The 20,431-nt window shown below is 34.0% G+C and overlaps 1 protein-coding gene across 28 annotated transcripts in view; it reads right to left on the bottom strand.

Moving 5' to 3' along the window:
- CSPP1 (centrosome and spindle pole associated protein 1) overlaps positions 1-20,431 on the bottom strand; it is a 183,604-nt gene that overhangs the window by 114,594 nt on the left and 48,579 nt on the right. For 25 of the 28 annotated variants that reach the window (XR_005381064.1, XR_005381063.1, XR_005381062.1 and 22 more), the window contains 5 exons: positions 14,132-14,230; positions 12,503-12,573; positions 4,118-4,211; positions 2,774-2,831; positions 669-877 (listed from right to left, as the gene is read on the bottom strand). The exons of 1 other annotated variant lie outside the window; for it this stretch is intronic. Coding sequence is in view for 20 of the 27 variants with exons in the window: in XM_038579450.1 (XP_038435378.1) it covers positions 669-877; positions 2,774-2,831; positions 4,118-4,211; positions 12,503-12,573; positions 14,132-14,230 (531 nt within the window). In the remaining 7 variants the exon portion in view is untranslated. The remainder of the gene's footprint in view (positions 1-668; positions 878-2,773; positions 2,832-4,117; positions 4,212-12,502; positions 12,574-14,131; positions 14,231-20,431) is intronic. 2 more of the 28 variants (XM_038579457.1, XM_038579459.1) reach the window with 1 other exon arrangement.

The following is a 20,431-nucleotide window of genomic DNA, read 5'->3' as shown; positions in this document are numbered from 1 at the left end:
AATAAGCTCAAATCTTACTAAGGGAAGAAAGCGCATATCCGAAAATATCAATGTTAACAAGAGAATTTTCTTTATGTGTAGTCTAGGACAGCATGATGTCTTCTACCTATAAAAACCAAATCCCTTACCCTAATACCTAAATTACAAGTTTTATATTGTCAACACTTTTTATTTCAGGTATTTGAGTTGCATAGCCTATAAGTAATCACAGAGAAAGAGTTTAAGGAAATAGAATCTAAAATAAAGTAATATATACAAAAGAACCACATAAGAAACTTTTTTCTATTTAAACTCAAAGAAGTAATCAGTGTTTGCCAAGTGGAAATTATAAAATTGAAGAAAAAGTATAGCTTTTATATGTTAAGAGTTTTTAATAATAGATATTCTAAAATGTATCCTAAAACTAAATACTAAATTTAGTTTGTTATGCATTCTAAAACTATTAGAGCATCTTTAAACAATAAAAGAATGTTATAAGGATTTCCCTTGTTTTTATAAGAGAAAAGACTAACAATGCAAACAAATCTGAAGAGAAATTCTTTCACAGAAGCTGTTAATCATACAAAAATCTCTGAAGGACAACTTTATCTACTTCACCAAATCCTTCTGAACATAAAATATAATGATACCTTACCTAATTCCCAAACCAAAACATTTTAAACAAGCACCTGGGAGGCACCATTTCACCAAGGGTGCAGCTGGATCCATTGTGCAAATCTTCATTTTGAGATGGGATGGAGTGAATTGATGGGATGGGTGGGGCAGATGGGGCAGATAAAGGAGGGAGAGGCGTCTGGAAAGCTACTCTGGGTCTTTCAGGTGGTATCATCTCTTCAAAGTGTCTTGGTGCCACACTAAACTGCTTTAGTCTATCAGGCTAAAATAAAGAAAAAAAATCTGTTACATGTAATCATAAATTTAAAAGTAGAAATTTAAAGGTGGAAGGGAGCTCAAAAGACCCTCCAACTCAGACTGCAAACAGGCACTTAAGTTAGAGAATAAAGGCATTTTACAGCTATAATAAACTTTGAAGATCCAATCCTTAATTCTATATACGGGGTAATTAAGGATCCCTGAAAGTAAATAAGGTTTCACCATTAATAAATAATGAAGCAAAGACTAGAGCCAGATATTAATTCTAAATATAAAACTCTATTATCCTAGAAACATTGTGCTATTTCTCTATCCAACTGCCATTTCTGACATAAGTGTTCTCGAGAATGGTCAGCAAATGTTTTCTATAAAAAGCCAGAAAGTAAATACATCAGGCTTTGCAGGACATGCAGTTTCTTCAGAACTACGCAACTCAATCATACCAGTAAAGTAGCCCAAAACAATATGTAAACAATGAAGGTGTGCTGTAATAAGACTTTATTTGTAAAAATAGGAAGCAACGAGATTTGGCTATAGTTTCCTAACCCCTGCTTCAGAATTCATTTATGTATCCTTTTCTAAGATTTGACATCAAAAGTAAACCCAAAAGTAATGGTCTAACTATTGTACCTAATGTTTTTTATTTATTCTCATAAAGCAACTTGAAACTCTAAGTTGTTTCATTCAAATATAAAGAATGTCCATCAAACACTAATGTAGCTGTAAAGCAAATGTTTAACTACCACATTACATTAAAAAGTTCAAGATTTTAAAAGAAAGTTTCTAACTGTGAAAACTATTTCAAAGGTATTCACTGATAGAAGAAAATATATTTAGCTTTGGAATTATCCTTTCTTCCCCACCATGTTTAATCCCTCAGAAATGATTTCTCAGATTAATCTGAAAGTTTTATTCTATGGGAAGTCAAAAGCACACTGGGGAAATAAAGGTACACTGGGAGTAATACTAGTACAATATTAAACTTCTTTAAATGGATAGGATATATAATTCAGATATATACTGCTTTAAATCAATAGGATATATACTTAGCATAAGTAAGTGTACTAAAAGTTGCCTATCATTGAATAATTTTAAGTTGCTCTATTCTTTTTAAGAATGAACTTTTTAATGAAATTAAAGTGTCTTTAGTCAAAGACAACAACTTGCCTTAGCAAATTCTACATATCTCACTACCAAAAAAAAGCACATTTTAAGAGCAATAAATTATTACCTCCTCCTTACTTAACTGCAATGATGTAATTCACTCCACTTAATGATGAGAATTGCAAAATTGAAAACAAGATTATTATGTCTCTAGTTTTATAGTAAATAAAAATTACTAAATTGCTTTAACAATATAATCAATGATTTCAGTTTCCATGGAAATCATTCTAAGAAAAGTGATAAATTATTAACACCTGTTGTAAATTAAACTGAGATAACTCTCCCTCGGATAGTACATGTAAACAAAGCAGAAAGAACTAATTTAAAACAACTAAAAGGGCAGCCCGGGTGGCTCAGAGGTTTAGCACCACTTTCAGCCCAGGGCGTGATCCTGGAGATCCTGGATCAAGTCCCACTTCGGGCTCCCTGCATAGAGCCTGCTTCTCCTTCTGCATGTGTCTCTGCCTCTCTCTCTCGTAAATAAACAAATAAAATCCAAATAAATAAATAAATAAATAATAAATAAATAAATAAATAAGATGTACATATGAAAAAGGAAAAATTATCTTAGAGGAATAAATGAGTTAGGACTCACGTTTTATGAGGACTGAATTTATTACTATTCAAATTGGTCTACTATTATATTCCTATCAATATCTTCTACCTCCACCTGCCATCACCACTGAGGCTTATTTAAATGGAAGAGTAAACGTTAAAAGATGCCAGGAATCCTTACCGATTTCTCAGGGTCTCGTACTCCAGAAGCTGCAACGCTGAGTTCCATATCTTTTTCTCTGAACAAAATTAAAATTCTATGTATTAAATAGTTGTAGTAAACACTATCAAAATCATAATCATTATTGTAACAAACTTAAACACAAAGTCCATACAATAACATCTTCGAGTACTAGTAATTCCTTTAACGGACAATAAAGCCTTAATTCTGAAATACTAAATTTTTGATTTGGTGTGAAGTAAACTAGATTTCACATGTAAACTGACTTACAATAAATCTTAAAATCAGTGCCTGGAGTACTTCAAAGTCTCAGTAATTTGTACAGAATAAAGTACAGAAGACAAAATCTTTATCTTATAAAACAAAAATGCTGACAGTTCATGTATGTTTTATTGGCAAAAAAGATAAAAAAATTAAAAATTAATACCATACTTTTTAAGTACTTAACCAGAGTTTGTAAGAAAATTATGTTACAAAAAAAATTACAATGTTGTTGAAAAGAACTAATATAAGGAAGTAGATACTGGCTTTCTCAAACATAGAGGCAAAAAGGTAAAACTAGAAGATAATAGTAGGTCTCGAATTCTCTAGACTAAGATATCTATTCCTAATTATAAACCATAATTACTATTTCACAGGTATTTTTACCAGAAAGATTACAAATACTGAGACTTGTATACTATATATATCTGTGGATTTATCATGATTACTTTTTATACTATATCAGTGTGCTTATCATTTTACATTGTTAATAGACAAAATAGTTACATTTTGTATTTGTTACTATGCATGAGATAGTACAGGGGGCATGTAGATAACATTGAATGCTTCTCTAATTCAAAAATTGAAGAAATTAATGAAGGTATGCAAAAGGTCTGTTATATAATATACAGTCTCATTTGTTACCTATATAACACAATAAATGAAAACTCATATAGTATTTGTTTTATTGTCCTAGCTGATTTACAATGTAGAGGCTGAAAAGGAAGTGACTTACAAATATATTATCATCTTAAGAAAAATATCCCATTATTTTATTATATAATTGTTGTCACCATGTCATTTACACAAATGCATTTTTTTAATATTTTATTTATTTATTTAAGACAGAGAGAAAGGGGGGGCAGGTGGGATGGCAGGTAGAGGAAGAAGGAGAGAGAGAATCTCAAGTGGACACCACAGGGCCAACTAAGGGCCCAAGGTGGGGCTCCAACACATGACCCAAGATCACAAATGGAGTTGAAATCAACAATCAGAAACCCAACTGACTAAGCCACCCAGGCACCCCTACACAAATGCATTTGAAGTTCAAAACACCTTTTTTAAATGCAAACCTTTCATTACCGTCTCTTGTTCTTCTGTTGTTCAGCCATTTGTTCCAACAGTTCTAGTCTATATTTCTCTTTCCTTCTCTGAATAAGTTCTCGATCTTCACCTCCTAGAAAGTGATTTTAAGAAAAAAATGTTTTTAATTCTTAAGCAACATCTCCAACTAGAAACTCAAATTTTTAAAAACCTCCATTTTTAATTACAAATAATTAATGACTACATCTGCAGAATATATAAAAAGGCAAAATTGTATATTACCTCTTCAATTAATTTCATAATTTATGAATATCTTTTACATGTCAATCACAAGACATATTACGCTTTCCCAAATCTCTAAACTTAATCAAAAACCTTAAATAAAGGAATATTCTAGTGGCTCAGTCAGTTAAGTGGTCCAACTCTTGATTTTGGCTCAGGTCACGACCTCAGGGTGGTGGGATCCAGCCCTGCATGGAGCTCTGCACTGAGGGTGGAGCCTACTTTGGGATTCTCTCTCCCTCTCCTCTGCCCCTTCCCACCATCTGCATACACACTTGCTATCTCTAAAAAAATTTTTTTTAAATTTTTAAATTTTTTAAAAAGAGAATAACGCCCATCCTCATTTTTCTAATAATTGGGATAATATCACCACTAATAACTCCTATAAGCCCTTTAAATTTAACAAGTGTATCCGAAAAGAACATCTCAAGAGCAACTGATCCTTTGTTTTCTGCTAATGGCAAGAACATCAAGCTTCAAAACCTCATATTACTTTGAATGATCATTCTCACTTATTCACTTCATATACAGATCCTCGCTTTATTCTCACCATCTTTAACTTGGATAGGATCTGTCTACATTTCACCTGGATTGGAGCAATAACCTCCTAATTAGTCTCCCCATTCTTCCTCTCTCTGCCCCAATACACCCAGCAAACTTATGTAAGATTAACTGTCTTAAAATACAACACTAATTATATGGGCACCTTGCTCAAAATCTTCAATAGTTCCCTCAATACTATTTAAAAAAAAAAATCTGAGTATCATGTGAAAATCAAGTTGTGCAAACATTTTAGATTCACAGATTATTACTGCATTTTTTTTTGTTTTACTTACAAGTGATTTAGTGATTACTGTGATTTTTTTTTAGACTACAGCTGACAATGTTACATTAGTTCCAGGTATACAACATTGATTCAACAAGTCTTCACATTATGCTATACTCACCAGGAGTGTAGTTAATATTCGCAACCATATGTTTTTGACTAGATTCCTTATGCTGTGCCTTTTATTCCCACGACATATTCATTCCATACCTGAAAGTTGGAATCTCCCACTCCCCTTAATCCATTTTGCCCATTCTCCCACCCTGCTCCCCTCTGACAACTATCACTTTGTTCTCTATATTTATAGGTCTGATTCCAAATTTTTGTTTATTCGTGTGTTTTTTAAGATTCCACATACAAATGAAATCATATGGTAGTCATCTTTCTCTAACTTATTTCACTTAAGCATAATACCATCTAGGTCCACCCATGTTGTTGCAAATGGCACAATCATACTTTTATGGCTGCATAATATTCCATTATCTGTATGAACCACTTCTTCGTTATCCATTTGTCAACTGATGGACACTTAGGTTGCTTCCATATCTTGGCTACTGTAAATAATGTTGCAATAAACATAGGGATCCATATATATTTTCAAATTAGTGTTATCATTTTCTTAAGAGTAAATACCCACTAGTGGAATTATTGGATCATACGGTATTTCTTTATCTCATTGTGGTTTTGATTTCCCTTTCTCTGATGATAGTGATACAGAGTATCTTTTCATGTGTCTGTTGCTCATCTGTATGTCTTCTTTGGAAAAAATATCTATTCAGGTCCTCTGCCCATTTTCAATTGATTTTTTTTTTTTTTTTTTTTTTTTTTTTGGTATCCAGTTCTAAAGGTTCTTTATATACTTTGGATATTAACCCCTTATCAGATATATCATTTGCAAATAACTTCTCCTATTTCAGTAGGTTGTCTTTTCATTTTGCTGGTGGTTTCCTTTGCTGTGCAAAAGCTTTTTTATTTTGGTGTAGTTCTAAGAGTTTATTTTTGCTTTTATTTCCCTTGTCTTAGACATTTCTAGAAAGATGTTGCTACATCTGATGTTAGAGAAATTACTGCCTGTGTTCTCTTCTAGGATTTTTATGGTTTTAGGTCTCATATGTAGGTCTTTAATCCATTTTGAGTTTATTTTTTAGTATGGTGAAAGAAAGTAGTCCAGTTCCATTCTTCTACATGTAGTTGTCCAGTTTTCCTAGCACTATAAAGAGATTCTCTTTAAAAAATAAAAATAAAAAAAAATAAAGAAACGATCTTTCCCCATTGTATGCTCTTGTCTTGTCACAGACTAACCATCTATATAAGCGTGGGTTTATTTCTGGGTTCCCTATTCTGTTCCATTAATTTATGTGTCCATTTTATGCCAGTTACCACACTGTTTTGATTACTATAGCTTTGTGGGACTATCTTGAAATTTGGAATTGTGAAACCTCCAGTGTTGTTTTTCTTTCTCAAAATTTCTTTGGCTATTCTGGGTCTTTTGTAGTTCAATATAAATTTTAGTATTATTTTTTCTGGTTTTATAAAATATTCTATTGGTATTTTGCTGGAATTGCACTGAATCTGTAGATTGCTGTGGATAGTACAGATATTTTAGTAATACTAATTCTTCTAGTAGTGCCTGGGTGGTTCAGTTCGTTGAGTGTCAGACTCTCAGTTTCAGCTTAGGTCACTAGCTGAATGTCATGTGATCTAGCCCCACATGGGCTCCATGATCATCAGAGTCTGCTTGAAATTCTGTCTTCCTCCCTCCCCTTCTACCCTTGCCTGCATGCTTGCTGTCATAGATAGATTAGATTAGATTAGATTAGATTAGATAGATAGATAGATAGATAGATAGATAGATAGATAGATAGATGATAGATAGATAGAATCTTAAAAATACTAATTCTTCTAATTCATAAGCATGGAATATCTTTCCATTTCTTTCCTCAATGTTATTATTGCATATCTTAATGACATAAAATAACCTCCTAATCTAAATATGCATCATCTGAAACATCACACAATTGCTGGACATCAAAAATGCAACTGAGCAGCAATTTCTGTTCTACCTTAATTATTAGTCTCCCTATCATCAGTGAATATACAGCATCTAAGTGTGCCCTTAAGCTTAGATGTCAGCAAGAGTGAAGCTCCCATAAGGAATAACATGAAATACATTAAAATTAATAATAATGTTTTATATCAAAGTAAATCGATCCATTCTCCTTCTGATCATGATAGAAGTAATAAACAGAATTTAACATCCCACCATAGAAAGAAAACAATAAAGCTAGGCAAAATATGAAATGTTTTTCAGATACTGCACAACAGGTAGGATAGGACTATAATACCTGAAGGAAGGAGAATGAGGTGAGCCCTTTAACCAATGCCACTTCTGCCTGAATGCAATTTCCAGACCATAGGTACAGGGAAGGAGAACCTAAACAAAGCCAGGAAACTTAGCAAATCAGATAAAGATCAAAATTCAGGAAGCCTAAAATGTCTGGAGTTTTAGGGCGAAGATTCAAAAAGAAGCAAAAAAAAAGAGCTTCAGGGGCCACCTAGGTGGCTCAGTCAGTTAAGTGTCCAAGTCCTGATCTCAGGGTCATGAGTTCAAGCCCCATGTTAGGCTCCATTCTAGGCATGGAATCTACTAAAAAAAAAAAAAAAAAAAAAAAAAAACCTATGCAGGGGACCCTTCAGACTTTACTGTGCACTAGTCTATAAATTAATAGTATAAAATTCCATTAGGCTGGACAAAAAACTGAAAAATTCTTGGATATTCTCAAAGTAGAGAGAAATTCCAGCTCCACCTTACTATAAAGGAGTTCTCAGTGGTCCCCTAAGGTATTCAAGGAAGACCACCCCCCAAAAAAGTCATTTGGTAGTAATAGGGCTGGACTGTCCCTAGGAAGAAGCTACTCTAAGACATCCCTAGCAAAGCTTACAATAAGACCTCAAAAAGACTGGTTTTTAAGTATCAGAAAAATGTTACTGTGGTAGGCAAAATTCTAAGAGAGATCCCATGTTCCCTGCTTTCTGATGCTGATTCCCTGTATAAACCTCTCCCCTTGAGTATAGGCAGGACTTATGACTTGCTTTCAGCCAACAAAATATGGCAAAGGCCAAAGGAATTTGCTTATGTGATTAAGGTACAAATTCTAGATCAAAATTCAAGTCTGAATCAAAAGAGAGACTGTCTTGGGTGGGCCTGATACAATCAGGTAAAAGCCCTCCCTGAGTTTAGATTTTCCTTGCTAGCATAATAAAGTGAGCAGCCATGGTAAGGAAGCCCATGTGGGAAGAAACAATGGATGGCCTCTAAGAACTGTGGGTGGTCACCACCTAACATCCAGTAAGAAACCAGGGCCCTTAGTAATACAGCCACTAGAGTAAATGAATTTTGCCAATGATGTGAATGGGCTTAGAAGCAGATTCAGATGAAAAAACAGCCTGACACTTTGATTATAGCATTGTGAGTCTTGAATAGAGTCTTGAATCTAAACTCCAGACACACAGGCACTGTGAGATAATGTGGGATGTTTTGAACCACAAAATTTGTGCTCATATGCGATGCTGCAAACAGAAAACTAATACAACGACCAATAATCATTCGAAATGTTAATCAATAGAAAAAACATGTAAACAGATGATAGAAAAACAAAGATATTAAATTAGCTATCATAACTATGTCCAAGTATTTAAATAAAAATAAGAACACAGGGCCACCTGGCTGGCTGGCTCAATAAGTAGAACAAGCAAGTCTTGATATTGGGGTCTTGAGTTCAAGCCCCACATTTAAAAAAAAAAAATCAAATGGATTTTAAAATAAGTAAACTTATTTACTTATTTGAGAGAGAGAGAGTGCAGTTGCGAGCAGAGGGAGGGATCAAAGGAGAGGGAGAGAGAGAAAATCCACAAGCAGACTCCCCCAGCTGAGAGTGAACCCTGACACAGGGCTTGATCCCAGAACTCTGAGATTATGACATGAACCAAAACCAAGAGTTGGCCAACTTAACTGACTGAGCCACCTCAGTGCACTACCCTCCCTTTCTGAGATTTATTTAAAAATCTATTTTCTAAAAAAAATAGGAACATAATGAGGAAGAAATAGAATGTTACCAAAAAAAAAAAGGGGGGGGGGGTTCTGCTTCTACTTAGCAGAAAGCTGTAAGAGAACACAGCTCAAACCCTACAATGGGGGAAAAACAATCATCTATAAAACTGTAACTTTTAAAAAGCCCATCAGAGAGCTGAGGTTATAAGAAACTAGGTAAAAGTAAATTCCAAAGGGTATAAAAACCAATCCAAAGAGAGATGGGATAATCCAAATTTTTTTTACCTTTCATAGAGTATGGAGAAGTAGGCAGCTGCCTTAAAAATAGGTAGGAAGGAAATAGCTGGAATGTTAATGAATTCTTATAGGCTTTTGGTGGGCTAGAGTAACAATGTAGATTCTCTGGAAAACCCAGACACAAGAGGAATCTGCACTCACTTCTCCACCTCCACCAGATGCTTATGATAGAGACTGGAGATAGGGCAACATGAGATACATGAAAGAGATCTTTCCGAAGCCAAATAACACTCTATGCTTTCTAGATACTTCTTTCATACAAAGCAATGGCCATATGTATTGGCTGAAGAGCAGAAAACCTGCTAGACCCAGCATTCTGCACTTCTATAAAGCGAAGTTCTGTTACTAGCAGGGGAAGGGCAGGAAATTCTCACACAAACCCTCCACACACACAAAGGACAGTTTGGCTACCACTCTGGGAAGCATCAGGAACACTGATAGAGACTCATTTCCAAGAACCAGATATACAGGATCAGCCTAGCAACAAATAAAAAGCAACAGCAATCACTCTGTCAGGGTCAAATAGGTCCTGCTGAAAACTGAGGAAGGTGCAGGCACACTAAGAATATCCCTCCAGCACTCCAGGCCCCACACTAAGAACAAGGTAGTGAGAGAATTTAAAACTTATTTCTAAACAAGTGGTAGAAAAAGAGCTAAAAATGATTAAATACGCACAAGACATGAACATCACTATCAACCAACTGATCTACTTGACATTTATAAACCACTACACTCAACACCCATAAAATGCATTCTTTCAACTACAAACTAAAAATTCACCAAGATAAACTATATTCTAAGCCATTAACAATATTTTTTAAATTCAAATTTGAAAAAATTGAAATTATACAAACCTTTCCAGACCATAAGGGAATTAAACAAGCAGACAGTGATTTAAAAAAAAAAAAAAAAAAAAAAAAGGGATCCCTGGGTGGCGCAGCGGTTTAGCGCCTGCCTTTGGCCCAGGGTGCGATCCTGGAGACCCGGGATCAAATCCCACGTCGGGCTCCCGGTGCATGGAGCCTGCTTCTCCCTCTGTCTATGTCTATGTCTCTGCCTCTCTCTCTCTCTCTCTCTCTCTGTGTGACTATCATAAATAAATTAAAAAAAAAAAAAAAACCAGGAGGAAAATCTCAAATAATCCATGATTCTTTTATGAACTCCACAATATATTATTATTTTTGCTCTAAGTAGTCACGGTCTTAATTTTTAAAATAAAGCAAAAGGCTTCAAATGAGGTCCCTGGAGCAAAATCATAGGAAGACAAATTTCAATTCAAATGAAATGAGAATTTTATACCAATCAGATTGTGCTATCTCTGGATTTCCCAATGGGTCCACACACATATAGGCCGGGGGGGAAAAAAAAAAAACATGAGACAAATCACTGGATTAAATAATTTTAAATGGTTTATTCCAAGCAGTAGAGTCTATTATCTTACCTAATATTCATCCATAATTCCTAGATTGCAGTAATGGCTAATTTATACCATTCAACCTTAAAATTTCAGGGTAATCTACTTATTGATAAAATTGTCAGTGGACTTTCAACAAAGAAATTCATTTCTCCAATTTTTATTATGTTTAACAAAATACATCATAAGAATGAAGCCTTTATTCTGACTTAGGTTACACTGGTAAATTCTCACTTAAAGACATTACATTAGAATAAAACTTTAGGGGCGCCTGGGTGGCTCAATCAGTTGAGTGACTGGCTCTTGATTTCAGTTCAGGTCATGATCTTGGGGTTTTGGGATCGACCCCACATCGGGCTCTGCACTCAGTGGGAAGCCTGCTCGAGGATTCTCTCTCTCCCTCTCCCTCTGCCCTTCCCTCTGCTTGTGCTCTCTAAAATAAAAAATACATCTTTAAAAAAATAAATCAATAAAAATCTAGTTGCTATGCCCTATTATCTCACAATAGCCATTTCAAGGAAAGAAAGATCTGAGAATATCATGCAATTAAATATCTCTAAGCCAAGATTTAAATTACTGACCACTTTCACACTGAATGAATCTAAACTTTTATCCAATTTTCTCACATACTTCACTTGAAATCAAATTTCATGTTATTTTTTCTAATAGTTTTTACACAGAAAACAGACCACTTTTCTATTTTAAAGTTATACATAAGAAATAAGTAAGGCTCTCTCTTTACACTGTTTCTGAAATTATGACCAGTAGCAAATCAATATCCTTATATGAAACAATGACCTTCATTTCTGATAAAATAGAAAATTTGGATTATGATCATGATTTGTACAAAATATCTTCTCAGGAACTACATGGAAAGATCATAGGAAAGGATGTTTATCAAAGGATAAAAGGAACTAGCAAGGAAACTAAAATGTCAGGCAGTTCTATACTAACTAAAGAAGAGAAAGAATGAAGAAAAAAACTGTCACATATAAAACAATATAAGAAACAGCCACACTACAACAAAGCTACTGAAATTAATATTTCACTTATCATCTATAGAAAGCTCATTATTAAAGTTATTCCATTTTAAAATTATACACAGGGCAGCCCGTGTGGCTCAGCGGTTTAGCACTGCCTTTGGCCCAGGGAGTGATCCTGGGGACCCAGGATCGAGTCCTGCGTCGGGCTCCCTGCATGGAGCCTGCTTCTCCCTCTGCCTGTGTCTCTGCCTCTCTCTCTCTCTGTCTCTCATGAATAAATAAATAAAATCTAAAATAAAATAAAATAAATAAATAAATAAAATAAAATAAAGTTAAATAAAATAAAATAAAATAAAATAAAATAAAATAAAATAAAATAAAATAAAATAATACACAGAGCTATATACAATGTACATTAAATGTTTAGCATAGGCCCTATCATAAAGTAAGCACTAGATAAGTATTTTCTATTATTAGTAGCAGTAGTATTAATGACAATACTGAGTTCTCACCAAAGAACTTATCTACAACAGTTTGCAAAAGTTTAATCAACTGGAAGTTTTATACGTACCAAAGAGCATTCCCGCAAAAGGACTACAGATCTCTCGGTTAGTAGATTTGGATGGTTCATTGTCTCGAGCACTAAAACAAAAAACAAAAAGAATTACAACTCAAATGAAATTGTAGGAACGAGCTATAGGCCTTTCAAAGTACTATGGACACTATAATGGTCACATATTTTTAAAGTCAGGGTAAAATCAGCATGTTCTCTCTTTAAATAGTGGGACCTCAATAGATTCAGCCTCTATAAATATATAACCTTTTTCTTCAGCTTACATCACTGGCTCTATAGATTCCCAATAAAATTTTTTTCATAAGAACAGTCAAATCAGTAAGGAAAATGGATATAAATACACATAAGTCCTAAATAAAGAGGAGAAAGGAGATACCTATTCACACAGTTGAGAAAGAAGAGCAGCTCTTAAAAACTCCTACCTTAAATTACAGAAATAAGAGGGGGAGCTGGGGAGACAACTGACTCAAAGGAAATCTAATCAGACCCAAACAACAGATTATCTTATCTCAAGCACTTCTATATATTACTTTTCTTCAGAGAAAACAGACGCTTTTCCTGACATATGACATTATTTTCTTCATTATACACTATAGATTCCGAGCCATTTATACTTATGTATAAGAAAGCCACCAAAATGATAAAAACTATCAACAGAAAGAAAACGTGAATATAAAATACATATGATTTCTGTTCTCTTTGTCAAGACAGAATTATTATGAGCACTAATTTTACAAAGTAAGCATAAAAATTACCTAATCAATAAGCTGAAAATGAAAAAAAAAATTTTTTTTTCAAAGGAAAATTCACATTGCAGGAACATTTTCAATTTATTTCTAGTTAATTTATATCACTCCCATAACTCTAAGATATTTTTTTTTAAATTCTTTTTTGTTTTTTTATTTATTTATGATAGTCACACACAGAGAGAGAGAGAGGCAGAGACATAGGCAGAGGGAGAAGCAGGCTCCATGCACTGGGAGCCCGACATGGGATTCGATCCGGGGTCTCCCAGATCGCGCCCTGGGCCAAAGGCAGGTGCTAAACCGCTGCGCCACCCAGGGTTCCCAACTCTAAGATATTTTAAATTGATTTTTAGTGGGATCCCTGGGTGGCGCAGCGGTTTGGCGTCTGCCTTTGGCCTAGGGCGCGATCCTGGAGACCCAGGATTGAATCCCACGTCGGGCTCCCGGTGCATGGAGCCTGCTTCTCCCTCTGCCTGTGTCTCTGCCTCTCTCTCTCTCTCTCTCTGTGACTATCATAAATAAATAAAAAAATTTAAAAAAAAAAATTTGATTTTTAGTCCATTAAACTAGATGCTTATTTCTCCTTTCATTATTTCAAACAAATTTATATATACTTTATAATTATAGGGAGTTCTTTGGAACACCGTGGCATACTAATAATCCAAACCTGCTGTTCAAAAGAATGTTGTAAAGTACTATAAATTTTCATTTAACACAATTCTCCCCCCCTCCTTCTTTTGTTTCCCTTTAGTTCTTTTCTTATTAAATAAGGAAAGTTATTAACATACTATACCTTTCTACTTATTCAGCAAGCCAGTTTTAGCAGGTGCTGTTTCACAGTGTAAGGACTGAATGACAGAATTTATATTATATACTATACCTTTTATTTCCAGCAGATGAAATGCGTATGTTTGACTGCTCTGTGACATCACCACCATAGTCCTTAGGAGGCACATTCCCTCGTCTGTTCCCGTACATCCTTAAAAACACATTAGCTTATAAAGCTTGCTCCACATACAGTGGACCTTCCTATAAACCTTTGGTGTTTTTACATTTGATATGGGAAATGTTAATGGGAACAAAGTGTTATAATGAAGTTTTACTGCAAACACATTCAAAAATTAATTTGAAGGAGATTTACTTCACATATGATTTCCTGGTTAATAGGAGAAACTGAGAGTTTAAATTCAATATTCTTTAAAATAAAGTTATAAATTATTTCAATATAACTTCTAACTTTTAATTTCAAATTATGCATATACTAATACTTTCCTATCATTCATTTAATTCAAAAAATTAATTAGTACCTACTACATGCCAAATACTATTTATTCTAGGCACTGGTATATGAACATGGTCCTTGTTCTCATGAAGATTATAGATCAATTTCACAATGAGATCTCTTTTTTAAACAAAATTCACAGATTTTAGAAATTACTTCACTGCATATACAAACCTTTTTGACTTAAAAATATGGCAGCTGTCTTACCATTAGATTAAATCAAATATAGCAAGGCACAACATTTGCTAACACTGTAAATCACATGAAAGAATAAATATTAGCAACAGGTGAATGGCAAACATTATAAACAAATAGTCTGATACATGGGTTAAAAATGATCACTTTACTCACAAGGTCATAGACAACATAAAAGAAAGATCAGAATTTCTTTTTCCTTAAAAATCCTTTTCAGAAAATCATCTTAAAATTTTTTCATTTAATCTTTTTTCCACTTGGCAAACATTGATTTCTTTAGCTTAATTCCTCATACCAGAGAAACCAACATGACTTTTTATCAGCATCCATGAAAATCAGCATTTCACAAGTTACATTTCTTCATGTGGTTGTTAAGAAACTATTTTCTCTCAAAAAGACTACTAGAGAGAAATATAGCTGTTAAAGTATTATTCAATATTTAGGTGAATTTCATTTTCCCATTAAGAAAAATGGCAATTTTTAGAAGAAAAGGAATTTATTCTCCACAGAGCCAGCATAGAAGTCTTTCCTCGGGGGATCCCTGGGTGGCGCAGCGGTTTGGCGCCTGCCTTTGGCCCAGGGCGCGATCCTGGAGACCCGGGATCGAGTCCCACATCAGGCTTCCTGCATGGAGCCTGTTTCTCTCTGCCTCTCTCTCTCTCTGTATCTCTCATTACTAAAAAATAAATAAAAATTAAAAAAAAAAAAGAAGTCTTTCCTCATTTGTGTCCATCACATAAGCACTGTCAAAATTATCTAGATAATTGAAAAAACTATCCGAAATACATCTTCATCATAACTGACTTGGCATGATACATAAATAGCTCCCATTTCTTAGCCATATCTACAGAACTCTCCACAAGCCCTTTCAAAAAGCAATGTCAAATTATTTCAATTTACCAATGCATAGCTGATTTAATATCTAAAACCGATGTGCTCAAGTCTCTGTTTTAAACTGACATGTCAGTTTGGTGTCTCTCATTCCCTATTTCTACCACTTAAAGAACTAGTAAATACAAACTCTGATTCAAATTTGTAATTAATAATGCCAGGCAACCAGATTTAATTATACTTTTCTATATTAAACATGCATGAACAAGAAAGAGTTAACAGCATAGGCCTAAAATTGTCAACCTTTAAGAAACCTATTTGGGGGCACCTGGGTTGGTTAAGCATCCACCTTCAGCTCGGGTCATGATCACAGGACCCTGGGATCAAGCCTCGCAGCAGGCTCCCTGCTCAGTGGGGAGCCTGCTTCTCCCTCTCTTCCCCCGCTCATGCTTTCTGTCACTGTTCTCTCTCCCAAATAAATAAGAAAAATCTTTTTTAGAAAGAAAGAAAGAAAGAAGAGAAAACAAGACCTATTTGGAAGCCTGGCCCTGATAAACTGATAAAGAGTGAGTCATGCCTAAACTATTTCTACAAATAATACAGTTTATGCTGAAGATCTGCTTTCCTTCAAGAAGCTCAGAATTTTCATATATCCTCAAAAAAGGGTGCTTATGTGACCAGACCTCAATAAAAACATTGGGTACTGAGTCTCTTATGACTTTTCCTGGTAGACAACATTTCACACATGTTGTCACAATTCAATGCTGAAGGAATTAAGCATGTCCTCTGTGACTCCACTAGGACAGAACTCTCGGAAACTTGTGCCTGCTTGCCCTCAGACTTTGTCCAAGCTCCTTTTTCCTTTGCTGATTTTATTTGGTATCCTTTCACTGTAATAAATCATACCCATAAATATAACTACATACACAGAAGTCTTGTAAATCCCCTTAGTGAATCACCAAACCTGGAGGTGGTCTCCCATGACCCAAAAGACAAAAGTAAGTAAATGTGTTGATGTGGCAAAGCGGTGCCTCAACAAATAAAAGTTTTCATATACAGAGAAACAAAGTTACAAATTTTAAAAAACATACCTTGTGATTAAACCAGAATTAAAGGCTACTTAAATATACAAAATTCTTTCTAAAATTTATCCAAGAGCCTGTGACTTCCTACATTTTCAGTTAAGTTCTCTAAAAGCAATATTTCGACTTTGCAATTCTACCCTAACTTTATGCAGTTGTACTGAAAATATGCTACATCCAAATCATCTGTATTAAAAATGTTTCATATGGGACGCCTGCGTGGCTCAGTGGTTGAGTGTCTGCCTTCTTCTCAGGGCACGAATCCTAGGACCCCAGGATGGAGACCCACATCAACCTCCCCTTGGGGAGCCTGCTTCTCCCTCTGCCTACGTCTCTGCCTCTTACCTCTGTGTCTCTCATGAATAAATAAAATCCTTTTAAAAATAAATAAAAATAAAAAATGTTTCATAGGTTCTTCGGCATAAATAGCTTAATAAAGTAAGCATCATAAACACAAAAGGTCATTTTCAAGTCCATTCTAAATTAAAGAAATTTAAGAAATTATTTATGTATAAAGTCATGATCTCTTTGTTAAATTCTATAGTAAAATCACAAAGTTTTCTAACAAACAATAGGGAAGATAGCTTAAGGTGTATTCACAACAGGCTCTGTGCTAAGCATGAAACCTGCTGAAGATTCTCTCTCTCCTTCTGCCCTTTCCTCCTACTCTATACACACTTGCTCATTTTCTCAATCTCTTAAAAGCAAACAAACAAACCTTTACCGAGACAGTGAAGTTCTCCAGAAAGAAATTGGTGAAAGCCAATGGTGTTTTATCATTTCTATCTCCTCTCTTCAATTCTCTCAACATTAAGGGAGACCAACAAATGGTAATAGCCACAAATAACGAACTCATTATATTTCTAAGAGCAATCTGATTCTAATTAAAGTCCAAGAGTTCAATTTGGGTCCAGTTTGTCCCTGAGAAGTCCTTTCTGTTATAGCTTCTAATACCAAATAAAAACTATCCCTAAGACTCAGAACCAATCTACCTAAATATTTTATGACTTTAAATCCATAGATTCACTATTCACACCTCAATCCACTAGATTTTGTCAGAAAGAGACCACCTCAAAAAAGAATTTGCTTTCTTAAAAAAAAAAAAAAAAAAAATGTTGCTTTCTTTGACATACCAAATCAGATTTAACTGAAGTAATTTTAAAAATTATAAGCGGTTTTACCATCCTACTATCACACACACACAAAAAAAAGTTACAAGTATGTTAAATGGAAAAAGGTTTTTCTCTATTTCCTGAAAGACATGGATCAACAACTTTACTGAGGTTCAAATCTCAATGCCCAAAGAGACTAGGTATAAGCTATAGGCCAAGTTTACTCTAAAAATTAACACACGTTTATCTTTAAAAAAAAAAAAAGTTAGTCTTACAGAAGAAAAGCAAACTTTCTAAAACCACTGGTTGTCCCAGCTAATTTAAATATGAATGAACAATTCCTAAATAATGAATAACTTCTCTATTTTCCTTAACAAATCACAGAATCAAACTACTTTAGGAACAAATTTACAATGTTTGTGCTATCAAGAATAACACATCATAAAAAAATATTTACCATCTGTTAGTCCTGGATTTATAATAGCTCAGAGAGAGGGGAAAAAAATCAAAAAAATTAATAAAATAAAATAAATAAAAAATAAATAAATTTTTAAAAAGAGGGAAAAAAATCAAATTTCTCCTTACTTAAAAAAAATCATCTAATTCATAAAATGGATATACCACCTTGTTTTGATATAAAGAATTTCTCTAACACAAATGAATTCTGCTATTAGGGGTACTCTCCTAATACTTAGCTGTTAACTATGGGTTACCATTTTTCTCACTGTTTTCTGTTGTTTTATGATTTTACTTGCTTTAAATCAGTATGTTTTTTCTATTATCAAGCCCATCTTCAAAATGGAGAAAAAAGTTATATTAAAGAGGCCATTCCAGAGATAAATGAAAATTACTATATTTTAGAGAAAAAAAATAAGTTCTAATGAGACACTTCTCCTCATTTACACCTTACATATTAAGCATGCACATTTCTTAGAATGTCTCACATTAAGCAAGCACGTACTCATCTATGTGACTAACACACAGATTCTAATTTCACATGGAATGTTATTTCAGAATTTTATTAAATGACTATTAAGATTACAAACTAACAAAAATCAAGAGTAAAATAGAATGGGAGTGCTAACTGCATTAATTACATTAAAACTTTTAAAAGCATTTTTTAAAGCTAAGTTTCTTTTACTCATTAACATTGGTTATAAGTAAACACAGTAAAGTAATATATTAACTTCTACAGGTCAAGTTAATAAATAATAAAGACCAGGATGATCATATTTAAAAAGAGCCTACAAATTTCAAAGTATAATGAAATACACCATTACCTTCAGCCTCTAAAAGTTCGTAACACATAAATTTTAGTCAAATTGTAAATATTTATAAATAAATAAGACATACACAAACACACACACATATACAAAGAATGTAAGTGTCAAGCAAAATACTAACTACCTTGTTAACTATTTTAAAACACTGGCCGGTGATTAATGATGAGTTCAGAAGTGTAACATCATTCCTAGGCTTTAGCTTTCCCATATCTAAAATGGGCACAGTAGTTCACTAATGAATACATTATGGAACATGAAATCGTTTATGGGATAATTAGAAAAAAAGTGAGACCAAAAATATAAAACTCAAAAATTGTTCAAAATTAAAAGTGAAATTTATCATATGCTGGCTTTAAGAAGGAAAGAACAAGAGAAATTTAGAAAAATGAAGGAAAATTAATTTTGTACTTCTCACAGTTATAACTATTTTTTGTCAAGAATTTCTGGTTTATAATATTACTAATAAATACTTAGACTAAAAACAAGGAACAATATTACATACATAATGTATGATAAAGGATTAATCCATTGAGAGGAAATAACGATTGTAAATATGCACCCAAAATAGGATCACCAAAGTACATAAAGTAAATATTAACAAACATAAGGAGAGAAATTGACAGTAATATAATAACAGTAGAGGTCTTTAACACCCCACTTACATCAATTGATATCATCCAGACAGAAAATCAGTAAGAAAACAGTGGCTCTGAAGAACACATTATACCAGATGTACTTAACAGATATATAAAGAATATTCCATCCAAACATAGCAGAATACACAATCTTTTCAAGTGCACATGAAACATTCCATAGGATAGATTACATGCTAGGTCACAAAACAAGTCAGAATGAATTTAAGAAGACTGAAATCCTAATCAAACACCTTTTCCAGCCACAACAGTATGAAACTAGAGACCAATTACAAAGGGAAAAAAGAAAGAAAAAAAGAGAGGGAGAGAAAGCAAGCAAGCAAGCAAACACAAAAAATGTGGAGGCTAAACAACATTCTACCAAGCAGTGGGTCAGTGAAGAAATGAGAGGAAATCCAAAACACATGGAGAAATATGACATAGTGAAAACAGTTCTAAGAGCATCTACAGTTTCACAGGCCTACCTCAAGAGACAAGAAAAAAAACTCAATCTAACCTTATACATAAAGAATCTAAAAAAAAATAACAAACCCATGGGGCATCCCAGGTGGCTCAGCAGTTTAGCGCCACCTGCAGCCCAGGGCGTAATCCTGGAGACCCAGGACCAAGTCCCACGTCAGGCTCTCTGCATGGAGCCTGCTTCTCCCTCTGCCTGTATCTATGCCTCTCTCTGTGTGTCTCTCTCATGAATAAATAAAATCTTTTTTAAAAATAAATAAATAAATAAATAACCCAAAGTCTG

The sequence above is a fragment of the Canis lupus genome, chromosome 29, assembly GCF_011100685.1.
Source record: "Canis lupus familiaris isolate Mischka breed German Shepherd chromosome 29, alternate assembly UU_Cfam_GSD_1.0, whole genome shotgun sequence".
Classification (NCBI taxonomy): domain Eukaryota; kingdom Metazoa; phylum Chordata; class Mammalia; order Carnivora; family Canidae; genus Canis; species Canis lupus.
The sequence above is the reverse complement of the archived record's forward strand: the minus strand, read 5'-3'. Positions and strand labels throughout refer to the sequence as shown.